Genomic DNA, 14,022 nt, shown 5'->3' on the forward strand with positions numbered 1-14,022 from the left:
CCCAGCAGTCCATTTCTATTGTCCACATTTGAAGTTCTTAATTTTATTACTTTTCAACTAACCTATTGAAAGCAGAAGCAATATAAACAGTGCTCAGTTGAATCATTGGCTTTATCTAATTACAATACTGAGGTGACAGACATCTGTACAATTATAATGTGATACACATCTGTACAATGTAGGTCTAATGTACAATATGTATATTAGACCCATATCTAATATACAATATGTACAATATTGATATGATACACATCTGTTTAATATTGATATGATACACATCTATACAATATTGGTTTGATGCATATCTGCACTCATTTTCTTTTTCTACAATAGAATTCAAGTTTATTGCGCTTGTGTGTCACATTCTTTGAATACCAAGATGCGTCCCGTATCTTGCACTTTGGGATCCTGAGCCCTCTTGTACCCAAGTTTGAATATATACTGTGCAACACTTTATTTCTCCTAATTTCCTCCTTAAGTTATCCAAGTGCTTTGCCATTGATCTAATGCTGTTTCTTCTGGTACTTGCATTTGCGTTACTCTATTGTTGGATTGTCACTTATAACGCATGTTGAACTCCCAACCCAACAGCGGGCCTGCGGTGTCGGTATTCTCTGCCCACTGTCCCAGGAAGCGACGGCATACTGTGGCAAGTGTGATTTCAACACAGCAACTCATATTTGCACTTGGTCAGAAGGGGCATCAGCTTCCACCGCAGTGAACGAAGACAAGAATGAAAGGCTTTGCTACTGGCCAGTGGAGACCATCTACACCGGAGGTCCCAGCAGATATACGTTTACTGGTAACTGCAAGACTGGGTGGCACATTTCCCTACCAAGTGCTTTTAATTTATATGTTTAAATTTATTTGATAGAATGAGATGTAATTATATTTGATTTTGCTTTAGGCAATGTTTCTGAACGCTATGAGACCAAAAGTCCTGAAGTCTAAAAGCCTCATTATGAGTAAGGACAAAACATTCAAGTTGTCGTTTTGCTATAAATTTCTAAAATTATGCAATTGCACAGCCCTTTGGGCACTTACATATCAGCATTTGTTAATATACTTAGCTGTACTGTCACTTGGGCTTGTTTGTAGATAATAGTCCTATGAGAAGCCAATACACAAGATACCGAAGCAAACCTTAGATAATGGCAAACAGTGGGTTTAATTGAGAAGGTTCTCCTTGGTACTAAATTGGTAATTTATTCTAATAGTGTCCCAATATGACCTTTTAAGATAGCTGTGCACAGGGCACAACATAGCTGTTTACACTGTAAAACTCTCCAAACAATGGGAAGGACATAACTGCCCTGTCAGCCCATCACAAATTAAATACATTCTGTTGTGGGATTGTGCGGTGCAGTGAGTTAGCACATTGCCCTTTCACCTCTGGGACTTGGGTTTGCTTCCAGCCCAGAGTGATCTCTGTCTCCTTATATAATTGGTGCCTGCTGTTGAGTTTTTTATGTGCCTGTGTATTTCTATTTTAATAAACCCCAGTTGCTGCCTCTTATTGACCACTTATGAAAAGCTAACTCTGCTACTAACAGCTTCAACTAGAGCTTGCCTCCATTCATATTATTTTAAAAAATGCCCTTTGTCCTGCCATTGTTTCTGGGTTTACATCTCGGGGTTTGATGCAGAAATAGATTTCTCTTACGATCACAGCAATGAGAAAGAGAGGCTCTGTCCGACCAATAAAGGCTGCATCACATGACATTGCAGACAGTATTTAGCAGCATTTGAGCCCAACAATTCCAGTGGGAATATAGGAGGGGGAGAGGAAACCAAAACACAATAAGTGATATTTTGAACATGTTTTATTTACAGCATAAATACAGTGGAATTTTGTTTATTGTGCTCAGATGAAAAATTTTAGTGCCCACTCCTGTCTTTGTGACAGTTAGTTTGGTCGCCTTCCAAAGACAAATTATGTAGATGTATTGCTATTCTTCTGGTATATTTAAAAAAAACATCAAAAGACTTCACAGATAGCACAAACTGTATTCACCTTCAGTTATAAACATAGGATAATACATGGTGAAAGGGGGTTTACATATGGAATGAGATCTGGTGGCTAAGTGTATTACAAAGCAATACATGCACCTCAACTGCTGCACCTCCCTTGCCCACCGTGTCGATGATATCATTGAAAAACACCAGCAGGTAAAATTGTTTCTATTAAATGTTAGCGTTTATCACTGCTTCACAGTGTGCGGGGAACAAACATTTTATAAAGTAGTTGCTTCATACAGCTTGAAATTCTGAATACCAGAGAAATGGTTAAGAGGTTTTTTTTTGATCAGATTTGTTTTTATTGCATTTAATAGAGAGAAAGATGCATGTCTGAGTGACAGATGTGGATCACAGGACTTGTGACCTTAAATTTTATTTTAATTTTTTCCCCCTCCCACAGATACCAATTTAGATCCATATGTTACATATGATTACAAAATAGCTGCTTGGAATAGTTATGGACGTGGCTTTAGTAACATCAGCCAAGCTACTACTGAACAAGATGTGCCATGGGGTGTGCATCCACCTGAGTGGAGCAAAGTGGACCGCAGGAAAGACATGATCAAGCTGAATTGGAGAGCCCCAGCACAATCAAATGGTAAATTCATGAACACACAACTTATTTATTAGGTCATATCTCTCTGTTATTCCCCCCCTCCTTCCCTCCCCCATGAAAACTGTCATTCACTGACGCTGTGTGTGAATTAATTACTTTCAATTCAACTTCAATCAGATGGCAACTGCTTAACATTACAGAATTACCCCCTCACCAATTGTCGCTGGGCACCTTTGCAAAATGCAAAGCAGAAATTGATTGTTGACCCGAAATTCCACTGAATCTCAGGTCTGTGAGACCACTTGTCTTTGAAAATTAAGACTGTGATTAAGATTAAAATTGGAGAAAATTCATCAATTGGAAGGAACCAATTTGCTATGTGTAGATTGGCGGCCGCGTTTGCCTACAAATTACATGGACACCACACTTTACAGTCAATCCTATGAAGACCTTTCACACGTCCTCTTGACATGAAAGGTACTGCATCAAATGCAAGGATGGTTATTATTAATATAATTCAGTCCTAATTCACTTTACAGTACATTCTGTGAAGCGCTTTGATGTGTCTTGAAGACCTGATAAGGTGCTATATCAAATGCAAGGATTATTATTGTTATTAATTTAGAAGCCGGTTTCTTTTTAAGTACTGAAGACAGGTGGCTTCCAGATTAAGACTGAATTGAAGAATTTTCTATCATTCTTTGTGGTCTTACGTGTTGGAACATAATGTTTTTTGCAGGTTAAGACTGGGTGGAATATCAGGTCTGGACAGGATGCTGTAAATATTTCCAGAGTAGCAGGTCCTTTGGTCTTGTCAGGGTAACTCCACTTCTTAATGTTTCTATTTAGAAACCAGAATGACTGAAGACCTTGTATTATACCAGAACTAAAAGAACAGTGATTAATAACAGCTAGTCACTTACATCAGTGAAATTCAATGAAGATTAATAGTAAGCAAGCAATAATTAATTCAGATTTTAGTACATTTCTATTGTAAAGTCAGAATTAAACTTTAATTTGGCACTGTGCACTTACTGCCTTTGAATCTTTTATGATCTCATCAGTGCCTGTTTGCTCACAGGATTTTAGTGGAAGAAACCCAATTCTGAAGTCGTACTTCTCATCTCCAATTGTTGGAGAAAATCTCAGGATATTGACTGAGACGAGGCTTGTGCTACATTTGTGATCAGTCTGATTTCAGATGTTTCTTCTGGCCAGCAGGGGAACTGATGTGAAGATTCTAATGTGGCACCTTTAAGACTGTTACAAGTGTCTATCATTAGAGTGTCATTACATTTACTGCCCAAATAGCATAGCAGTCCCTGCTAGATGTCTACTCAGCCTAATACTGCAGCCTATCTACGTGTTTGCCTTGAAATAGAGGGGCAAGATTTACCTTGCAATGGAGGGGCTGCATCAGTAACTGTAGCCCAAGTCCCAAGTGTCCACTAAAGCACAAGACATTCTTAAGCCTCATTCAAAATAGGTTTAATACATAAAATAATTTTTTGCATTTCATACAGCACTTTTTCATGTCAAAACATCCTAATGTATTTTGTAAAGTGGAGTGACTGTGTATTTGCATGCAAACGCAGCAGCCAATTTGCACAAAGCAATGGCAATGAAGTGTATAACTAATTTTATTTGGGAGATTGCTGATCAGGACACGGGGAGAAGTTTTCTTCTGTTTTTTGAATAGTGCCATGGTATTTCAGGTATCCTCCTGAACAGACAGACAAGACTTTGGTTTAATATCTTTATCAGAAGGACTGCACCTCTGACAATTCAGTTCTCCTTCAGCACTGCAGTGGAGTGTCAGCCTAGTTCACAAGCTCAAAGTCCCAACTTGGGGCTTGTACCCACAACTATCTGGCTCAGAGGCGAGAATGAAATCCCGCTGAGCCAGCCTGACACATGTTTAACATGGAAGTAATGACTGAATTATTTTTTATGAAGACGAGAACTAGGTGGCTTTATCTACGTATTTGCTTTGCAATAGAGGGGCAAGATTTGATAATTTGCAATGTGCAGCATGTCTCTACTTACTTTCACCACTTCAATGTTAGATGAAAATGCCTGATTCTTGCCATGGGTTTAAATATGTAATCCTGAATCCTTCATGGAATAACCCAAACAGTGACCCAGATTTCATTCATCAATAAAACTTTGCATATGATCTGAAAGAAAAACTTGCAAGTATACTACTTGAATCAGTCAAGTATGAAAAACAGGGTTATTTTCTGTTTTTTCCATTATAAGCGGACACCACCTGGGTTGCTAAATTTATAGACAACCAGAGAATAGTAGGTGCATCACACCAAAGTCAATATATTTACTGACAAGCCAAGAATAACCCACTGTAATTTCCAAAGAGCCACTACCCTCAGCTGCCTGTATAGTGAAGCCTTCAGTGCAGATGCCTGAAATGTTAACCTAACCTTGTTTAAAATAAGAGTGTTGCAGATAAGAACGATTAGTCAAGTTGAAGGTATCTCCTGTAGCTGCTTTATCTCGAATACTTGTGTCACAGATAGCGCCAGTAGCTGTATTATGAGTCTTTGCAACTTTTCTCCACTATTTGTGATTGTGACCTTTGTGGCAGCTCAGAGTCACCTCTGTGTAACTGGGTTGAATGTAGGGTGAGGACAGGCTTAGCTGAATAGCCAGCCAACACTCACTGTCAAGTGAATATTGGTCACTGGATGAGTTATTGGAAGGCAATTGGTACTCGTGGAACCATTCCCCTGTAGATGGGAATAAGAGTCCCAGTGTTTGAGAAATGAGCAATGATTAGACCAGCTAGGGCTCTTGAGCTTTGAAAACAGAAGTTGTGGATATTATTTATTGAGAGATTGAGAAAGTAAATCACAAACAATACTTTCAGGGAAGCCAAGACAGTAGAACAAGAGTGCACATGTTCAGTTTTGCACCTTGTTCAGGACAAACACCAAAAAGCATTTCTCTACACAGAAGGCAATTTATGAGTGGAGTAGATTGCCAGGAAAGGTGGTTGATGCTACGACGTTGGACTCATTTAAGAAATAGCTTGATACTGTGATGGGAAGATGATAGAGTAGATATTCCAGAAGGATGAGACCAAATTGACTGAAAGGTTGCTCTTCTTCATTTAAAGTGATCTTGTGAGCCTTTAGGGAGAAGTGGGAGAAAATTAGCAAAATGGAAGCATTCACCAATGCAAAGCATTACCTTCACATTTGGCATATCTGAAAATTTAATAGGGTTTGCAATACAATAATCAAATCAACATTAAAGACGGAACTGTATTTACTTCATTTCATTAGCAGCACAGAATGATCAATTACACCATTATTTGCTCAAGAACAAGGAATAACCAAGCATGACATCAGCAGTGAGACAATAAATTATCTGTAGGAGGCCGTCCTTTGTTCAGCAGTCATTCAGGCCTCACCATAAATTGGCAACAGGCCAGTTTATTCATTACTGGTCCCAGGACACAAAAACACCTTTATTTAGTCCAAAGCCAACAAAGTGGCTTTATTTTTAATGGAACTGCTTATAGAAGAGTAAAGAGGTACTAAGAATGACAAAGGCTGGAGATATATTTAAAAGTTAACTGAGTGATAGCTAGCTTGCGGCAGATTTATAGGGTATCACGCGCTTTTAAAAATGGACTCTCAGCTGATTTGTTGTTCTTTTTTGCATCTAAACAATATCTCTTATTGAACTAGGCATTATCACACATTACATTGTTCTGCGTGATGGAACTGAGCGCTTTCGTGGGACGGATTTCAGTTTCACAGATACAGGGGGCATTCAGCCATACCAGGAGTACTCCTACCAGCTGAGAGCATGCTCGATTGCTGGGTGTGCAGACAGCAGCAAGGTGGGTTCTGTGAATTTGACTGTTAAACAGTTTAGTATATTCAATCATTTAATTCAGTATGAGAGAATTACACCTACGACCGCAAGGGTTGGATCAACTTACTTGCTGACTGCTCCTTTCACCCCTCCTCTCAGCTACCTCAGGCTTGCTGCTTGGCCCACTCCCTGTTCCTATGCCCCTACCTTCTGGAATTCCCTCTACACCATTCCGTCTCAGCCTCTCTTTTTCTGTCTTTAAGTCCCACTTCATATCCTACCTCTTTGAAAGTGCCTATGGTCATCTCTTTCTTCCCGCCCCCTCTCCCTTGCTGAAAATCCAACGTCATCTTCGTAAAGCGAGAAGGATGCTATATAAATGCAAGTGGTTGTTGAGCATGATTACATAGTTGTAAGCATTCTGCCGTGTATGGTAGCCATATACAATCTGTAAACCAATGTAACCATGTTCAAAAAAAAGATTTCTCACATGTGTCTGTGACAATATCAAACTTACGTCCACACCGGTCTGTTGAGGTTCGTGATTCTCAGACGGCATCGTGTTTTGTATGGTGGCTGTTAATATTACATGACCTGTGAGAATTACGTTAATATATTTAACACAAGGTGAGCTTAAATGACCCCAGCATAAACAGTGAATTCCAAATGTCATGGAATATTAGGGGGGTTGTACTGTGATGTTTGGCTGATGTTTCAGAAATTGTGCTACGTCTTGCTTTCTCTGTTGTCTCAGGTAGTTGCAACGACCATACAGGAAGTCCCTGAGAATGTCCATCCACCAACAATTGCCGCTCTTAGTGCAACGTCCTTGCAGCTTATGTGGAGACTGCCCGCTGCACCGAATGGCATAATTCATGAATACCAAATCCATCAGACCGGAACAGGGATCATCTATGCGGATACCACTGGCAAGATGCAATTCATTGTGACCGGTACGAAGGGGCATAAAGTTGAATGATTCATTTATTACCAAACCTTGAATACCACTGTTGTAGAACCAAAGGTATTCGTGCCACAGCAGATTAGATGGTGTGAAGCGTTAAATGCCCAAATGCATTCTAATGAAGAGTTGCAGCACAGCACTTCACATTTCCCTTCATGTTTACTAATCTCCACAGGGAGACTCGGAGGTGGAAGATGCCATACAGAGATGAGGCAGTTTCTCTATCTCTCTCTACCCCCCACATCTCCCACACATCCACGCACACACACACACACACACACACACACACACAAATACAGTGAAGTCAAGTTAGAGAGTGAACGAACTGGTGCCATTCCCACATCTCATCATAGAGAGAATTGTGAAAATGTGGAATAAATTGCCTCATAAGTCCATAGAGGCAAAAATCCATCGTGCTGTTTCAACAAAAGAAGATAGATTCTTGGGAAGTAATGTTTCTAAAGGGTATGGGGAAAAGGTGGAGAAATGCAATTAAAAGATCTGCCATGATCTAAAAATACTGGTGGAGTGGGTGTGATGGGCTCAAAGGCCTCTTCCTGTACCTATTCTAGCTGTGGTTAGTACAGCAGCACTACAGAAGGCTGGGCATGGATTACATGACTGAATGTGATACAACATGGAAAGAATTAAAGCAGAGAAAAATAAACTAGGACATGTTTTGAGTTGTTTATATTGCACATTGCAGAGGTTGCTTGCTTTTAAGGATACTTTCTCACATACTGTGTGATTTAGATTTTCCGAAGTACAGGTACTTACAGCAGGTCTTTGTATAAATACATAGAAATCAAGTCAGTACATTTTTAAATTGACAAATTCAGACTAGTTAACCTTGGCTCTTCGCTTGTTAACTTGTGGTCGTCAAATAGTTACTGGTCTTCTATGCTTAAAAATTCCATCTTTTAACCGCTAACTCGTTTCAGCTCAGGAATTGTAAACAGCACAGAAATATCATTTAATAAATAAGTTTATCATAACCAACTTTATGAGGGAGGACAAGATGAATGAAAAAAAACTGATCAATCATTTCATTTCATTAACAATATCTAAATAAATTTGAATGTTAACCTTGTAATATTAGTGTATTAAAATGCAGAAGAGCTACTGTAATCCTTAAGGGTTACGAACAGAGAGATAAAAGTGCAATCTGTTTGAAGTATGACCTCTGATAATTGCCATACTTTGCAGATACTTACTTATTTTCCATAAACATCCCATATATTTTGCCGCTGTCAACCGCACGTGAATTATGGGCACATATTTTTCATGGAGAGCTAGATAAAGCGTAACTTTTTACCTCTTAAAGCCTTTGAACAGTTGTCGTAAAAATAGTGGATTGTTCCTATAATCTTTTCCATCAGTGTAATATGAGCATCATTTGAAATATTGGTATAAATGGCCTGTAATCCAGTAAATCAATGTACATTTCCTCTGGCGTGATTCTGCTTTTTTTTTTGGCCGTGGTGTAGTGTTTTCTGACAGCTTATTTTTAATTACATCTCAGCCCAAGAAACCTGATCTTATAAAGTGTTTCTCAGAGGGAGGGGAGATGGAAAGGGCAGACACACCATCCAGAAGTCATTCATAATTCTCTTAAGACAAAAAAAGCATTAAGTAATTGAGGACGGGAAGTTCTCACTTAATTATTTAGGGGTGTTATCAATGCTTGAAGTAAACTGAAGCACATTCAACTGTCTCACTGTGCAAAATACCTCAGGGACAGGGGGCAGCAGCTATCATCTTCTCATGTTCCTTAATGCAAACAGTAAATGGCAGCTTGTCAATATCAGACCTTTTTATATCATTTATTACTGAACACTTCCAGTATCCTGTAAAAAACAATTTAGATGACAGTTATGGCATTGTTTCACTTTGTGTTATCAGTATTTAACAAATGGGCCAACTGATACTCTAAGGGAGAATTACAATAATCAATTTTTTTTAAGGTGCCACTGAAAGAAAAGGCTGATGCTGCCACCTTCAGCTCAGTGCTTTCATAGGCATTAAAATGGCACCATGTTCACAAGATCATAAGATTGGTTTGGATTGGTTTGGCCCATCTCATCTCATGCCTCCCTCCAGAACTCTGTTCACCATCACAGCATCAAGCAGTTTTTAAATGAGTCCAGTGTCATGGCCTCAAACTCCCATCCTGGCAACCTGTTCCAGTTGTTAATTACTTTCTGGGTAAAAACAAACATGTCCTGGTCTCTGCTCTGAAATTGCCCTTTGCAACGTCCTATGTCCTCTTGTGCGATTGTCTTAATCCTAACAAATTCTTTAAAACCTATATAATATTGTATACACCTCTGTTGTATACACGCCGAGATATCTTCTCTTAAGACTGTTCGGGAAAATATGTTTGACATCTTTCTGTCCTCTATCCCCTTATTTGCATAGTCACCACAGAAGATTATCAAGTAATGTGTTACTTTCGTATTTTATCATTGGACTAAAATGATGCACAAGTCCTCATAAGGCAATATAAGCTCACAGTCCTGACTGATACTTCAGATCAGTAATGTGTGTGGGGGTGGGTGATGGGGGAGAGTGCTGCATTGCCAGAGACTGTCTGGGAAATGAGCTGTCAAACGATTGTCCCACTTGCCTTTTCAGGTGGACGTTAAAGATGCCTAAAGGTGCTATTTGAAAAGAGAAGGGAGGTTTTCCTGTTGTCCATGCCAACAATCCTCTTGACTCAGTAATTGGTCATTCATCTCATCTTTGTTTGTGGAACCTTGCTTATGCAAATTGTTGTTTAGTTTTCTGAAAAAACAGTCACTACACATAGCGGTAATTGCCCGTGAAGTCCTTTGCGTTTTTGAATTGTTAACCAGGGTTTTCATTTCATTCAGCTTACCGTTTGCAAAATGTATTTGTTTCACATGGACCTCTGCTAGATACCTAAAAAATTAAAATGGCGAAAAGATATGATCATGCGATATGATGTCATATGATCATGTGTTGTATGTTAAATGTTAAACCTTAAAATGTTCTTCAAACCCTGTAAAAACATTGACTCCATTGGTGCAAAATGCCACGAAAATTGTCAAAGAGTCAATGGGCTTGGAAAAGCAGTTGAACAGTGCCCTGTTGGTCTCTAATACAATGGGTGTGTCATGTGCAACAGTTTTAAATAATTCCTTGTGTTATTTAAGGAACTTTTGATAACCACCAGCCAGAGGGTCGCAGGCCAGGGAACTAGCCAATTCAATCCCCCAAATTATTCTTTTTGACTGAGGCAAGCACTTCCTAGAGCGTCTCTTTGGCAGAAACACCCTTTGAGCGCTGCACAATTATCTAACAAAATAAACGAACTCAGAGGACAGTGTGGGGCCTAACTTTACAAAATGAAAATCATTCGCTTGAGCATCCCCCAAAAAGTGGTACCATCTGGACCTAAATAGTATTTAAATAATACCTAAATAGTAGAAATAGTAGAAACTATTTACCTGAAGACAAAGTGCTCCAATTGCTGTTGCTTATTCAATATTCCTTAAATAACACCAAAAAATGCTTCTAAACTGGAGCACATTTATGTATCACCATGGCTTAGTGGATAGCACCCTCGCCTCGTTGAGTCAGAAAGTTGCACTTTCAAGCCCAACGCCGGAATTTTAAACTCACAGCCTAAGCAGCCTGTCCAATGCAGTGCTGGGGAGCGCTCCATTGTTGCCATCTTTCAGATGAGATATTAAACCGAGGCCTCATCTGTCTCTTCAGGTGGACATTAAATATTCACATGGCACTGTTCAAAAAAAGTATCTCCTTGTGTTCTGGCCAACAATCCTCCAAATAACATTGGTCACTCACTTCACTTATGATTTCAGGTATAGCTGTGAATAAATCAGCTCCTATGCTTTGCCAATAAAATACACAGGCAGTAACACTCACAGTAAAGTCCGGTGAAGCACTTTAAGAAGTCTCAACAACTTGATAAGGTGCTATACCAATTGCATGGATTCTGATATAATAAATTTTACCCCATTAAAACTTCTTTTTTAAAAAATAGGAAATGGTTAAACATGTATAGTCATTTAAGTGCTGTTCTCAAGAAATGGGTGACCTCATGGTTGCATTCCAAGAGTTGAACTAAATTTGATTTCTTATTATTTATCAGCTAGAAATAGCTTTGCTGTTGCTACTGGCCATTTTCTGATTGTTCAATATTGTTTTATATTCAGCGCCTCGGATAGAGCTCTAATAATTTTGTGTCATAGTCAGCCTCTGATGGAAATGACTAGTGAAAATTAAACAAATCTGAGGCCCGCAACAAATTGGATAGAAAAACAGAGCATTGATTAAACATCATTATCACTCTGTAAATCAATGATTATTGCAAGAATGCAATGTCTGGAACTTAAAGCAGCCTGGAAACATCATTTTTTAGATTTCTTTAAAGTAACCTAAAGGCAATAAATGCTGAAAGCAATTTAACTTTTTCTTGAACATAAATTGAAAGAAAATAAAGCCTTTTTGTTGTCAATTTAACATTTATGTATTGTACATTTAAGAAGGTAAATCTGCATAAGCACTGAAGTGCTTGAGTGTATTTTTTTCACTTTCCAACCAGTCTTGTACTCTCTATGGAAGTCAAATGGAAAGTAGGGTACATTTTGGGCAGTTTTGTGCTATCCATCCATACTGATGGGGAACTGCACAAAGTCACATGCAACCAGAGCAGCCTTCAGATAGAGATTTTCACCTCATCAATCTAATAACAATAAAAATCCTTCCATTTGATACAGCACCTTTAACATTGGGAGGACATCTGAAAGCACTCTGTAAAGTTTAATGACTCAGCAACTAATTTGTCCACCGCAATGTCCCACCAACAGCTGTGAAGTGAATGACCAATTTTCATCTGGGGGTTTGTTGACCAAGACTGTGAAATAAACTTTTCTATTTTTGAGTTGTACCATGGGAACTTGAACATCCACCAGATTAGTAAAATAGAGCCTCCGTTTAATGTCTCATCCAAAGGCAGGGACCAGATTAGCTCCCAGGTCCAACAGGCAAAACCCACAGTATTTGAACCCACTTTTCCACCCAGTCTTATTTTTTGTGCCTTTGAATTAAGCTACTGCCAGTTAATTGATACAAATAGTAAGATAATGGGGTAATTTCTTAACAGATTTTTTGATTTAAAGTAAAAGTATTATTCTCAATTATGCTGAAGAAATTCAATAATTTCCCCATCGTCTTGCCTCGCTGGTTGCTCCATGTACTTGCCACCTCTAAAGCATTTTGTGTTCATAATCCAATCATTTTCATCAATTCCTTTATCACCTTTAAATACACATCCTACAGTGGCCTCTAAATACAGGGTGTTAGAGATTGCTGAGCCAAACTGGCTTTAAGAATTTGTCGATGATCTCTATTTTTGAAGATTGATGTGAGGAATTGATTTAACACATCTAATCCATTGGCGATCCCAATGAGGACCAAAGCACTAACTGAGAATTGAAACAGAGTATATAATTGAAAGTGCGTTTTGTTGCATGAGACAGGTTTAAAACATTGACTAATAGTACAAAAAGCAGAGGAGCAGAAACAAATATGAATATGAATATCTGTATTCCCCCTCCCAAATGATCAAATGCTTTAAATGGAGATGAAGCAGGTGAAGGATTTGGCACTGGTTGCAAAGAATCCTTGAGGAAGCTGGAAATAGGTAAAATGCCACAGTTGAAAGGAAAACACTTGAAGGATGAGCTCTGGAGGAGAAAGACGTGAGAGCTTAGTGATTAATTAAAAAATCTTCGTCCAAGAATGGAAGAGTATTGAAATAAAACATTCCAGTCATTTTTTTTGGGTGGGATACATCTCTCAGGACCTGGTACACAAATCTCAACATTCAAATTCTTGTAGGAATAGAACATACATGCCACAATAAATATGTGCACTCCCTTAAACAAAGCTTAAATATTTCTTTCAAAGTACTACTTATTAAATGGATCACCAATTTAAACAATCATGGTTGCTCTTAGGCACTTCCATAAACTATGAATAATAATAATATAATAATAATAAAACCATGCCATAAATAAATGACAATAATAATAATAATCCTTGCATTTGACATCAAGTCTCAAACCATTTCACAGGATTTGCTGTAATGTATAGTGACTGTATTTTGTAGCTGAATGCAGAAGCCAATTGGTACACAGCAATATCCCACAAATAGCTGAAGTGAGTGACCAATTTTATCTTGTGTGATTGTTGGCCAAGAGACCAGGAGAAATTCCCTTCTCTTTTCAAGCAGTGCCATGGGGTTTCTCATGTCCACCTGAATAGGCAGATGGGTCCTCAGTTTAACATTTCATCCAGCGCCTGACGTGAAAGGCGCTATATAAAGGCAATTTGTTGTTGTTTGTTGTTGTTGAAGGACAGCATCTTCAATATTCCTGCACTCCTCCAGGACTGCATTGGATTGTCAGCCATGACTTTGAGTTCAAAGTCCCGACATGGGGATAAACAAACAATCATCTGACTCAGAGGCGAGAGTGCATAAGTGCAGAGGGGAGGTGTGTTTGTCACCTCACGCTTGGATAACTTAAATGCACTCCGGTCTCCCCAGCTCCACCTCCAAAAGATCCAGCTCATTCAGAACTCTGCCGCCCGC

General features: G+C 38.8%; 1 protein-coding gene across 1 annotated transcript in view; it reads left to right on the forward strand.

Moving 5' to 3' along the window:
- ush2a (Usher syndrome 2A (autosomal recessive, mild)) overlaps positions 1 to 14,022 on the forward strand; it is a 370,702-nt gene that overhangs the window by 286,468 nt on the left and 70,212 nt on the right. Inside the window, exons 55-58 of the mRNA XM_042333157.1 lie at positions 592 to 802; positions 2,420 to 2,617; positions 6,286 to 6,440; positions 7,170 to 7,368. Of these exons, the coding sequence (XP_042189091.1) occupies positions 592 to 802; positions 2,420 to 2,617; positions 6,286 to 6,440; positions 7,170 to 7,368 (763 nt within the window). The remainder of the gene's footprint in view (positions 1 to 591; positions 803 to 2,419; positions 2,618 to 6,285; positions 6,441 to 7,169; positions 7,369 to 14,022) is intronic.

This window comes from Callorhinchus milii, unplaced genomic scaffold (assembly GCF_018977255.1).
Source record: "Callorhinchus milii isolate IMCB2004 unplaced genomic scaffold, IMCB_Cmil_1.0 Scaffold3, whole genome shotgun sequence".
Lineage (NCBI taxonomy): Eukaryota > Metazoa > Chordata > Chondrichthyes > Chimaeriformes > Callorhinchidae > Callorhinchus > Callorhinchus milii.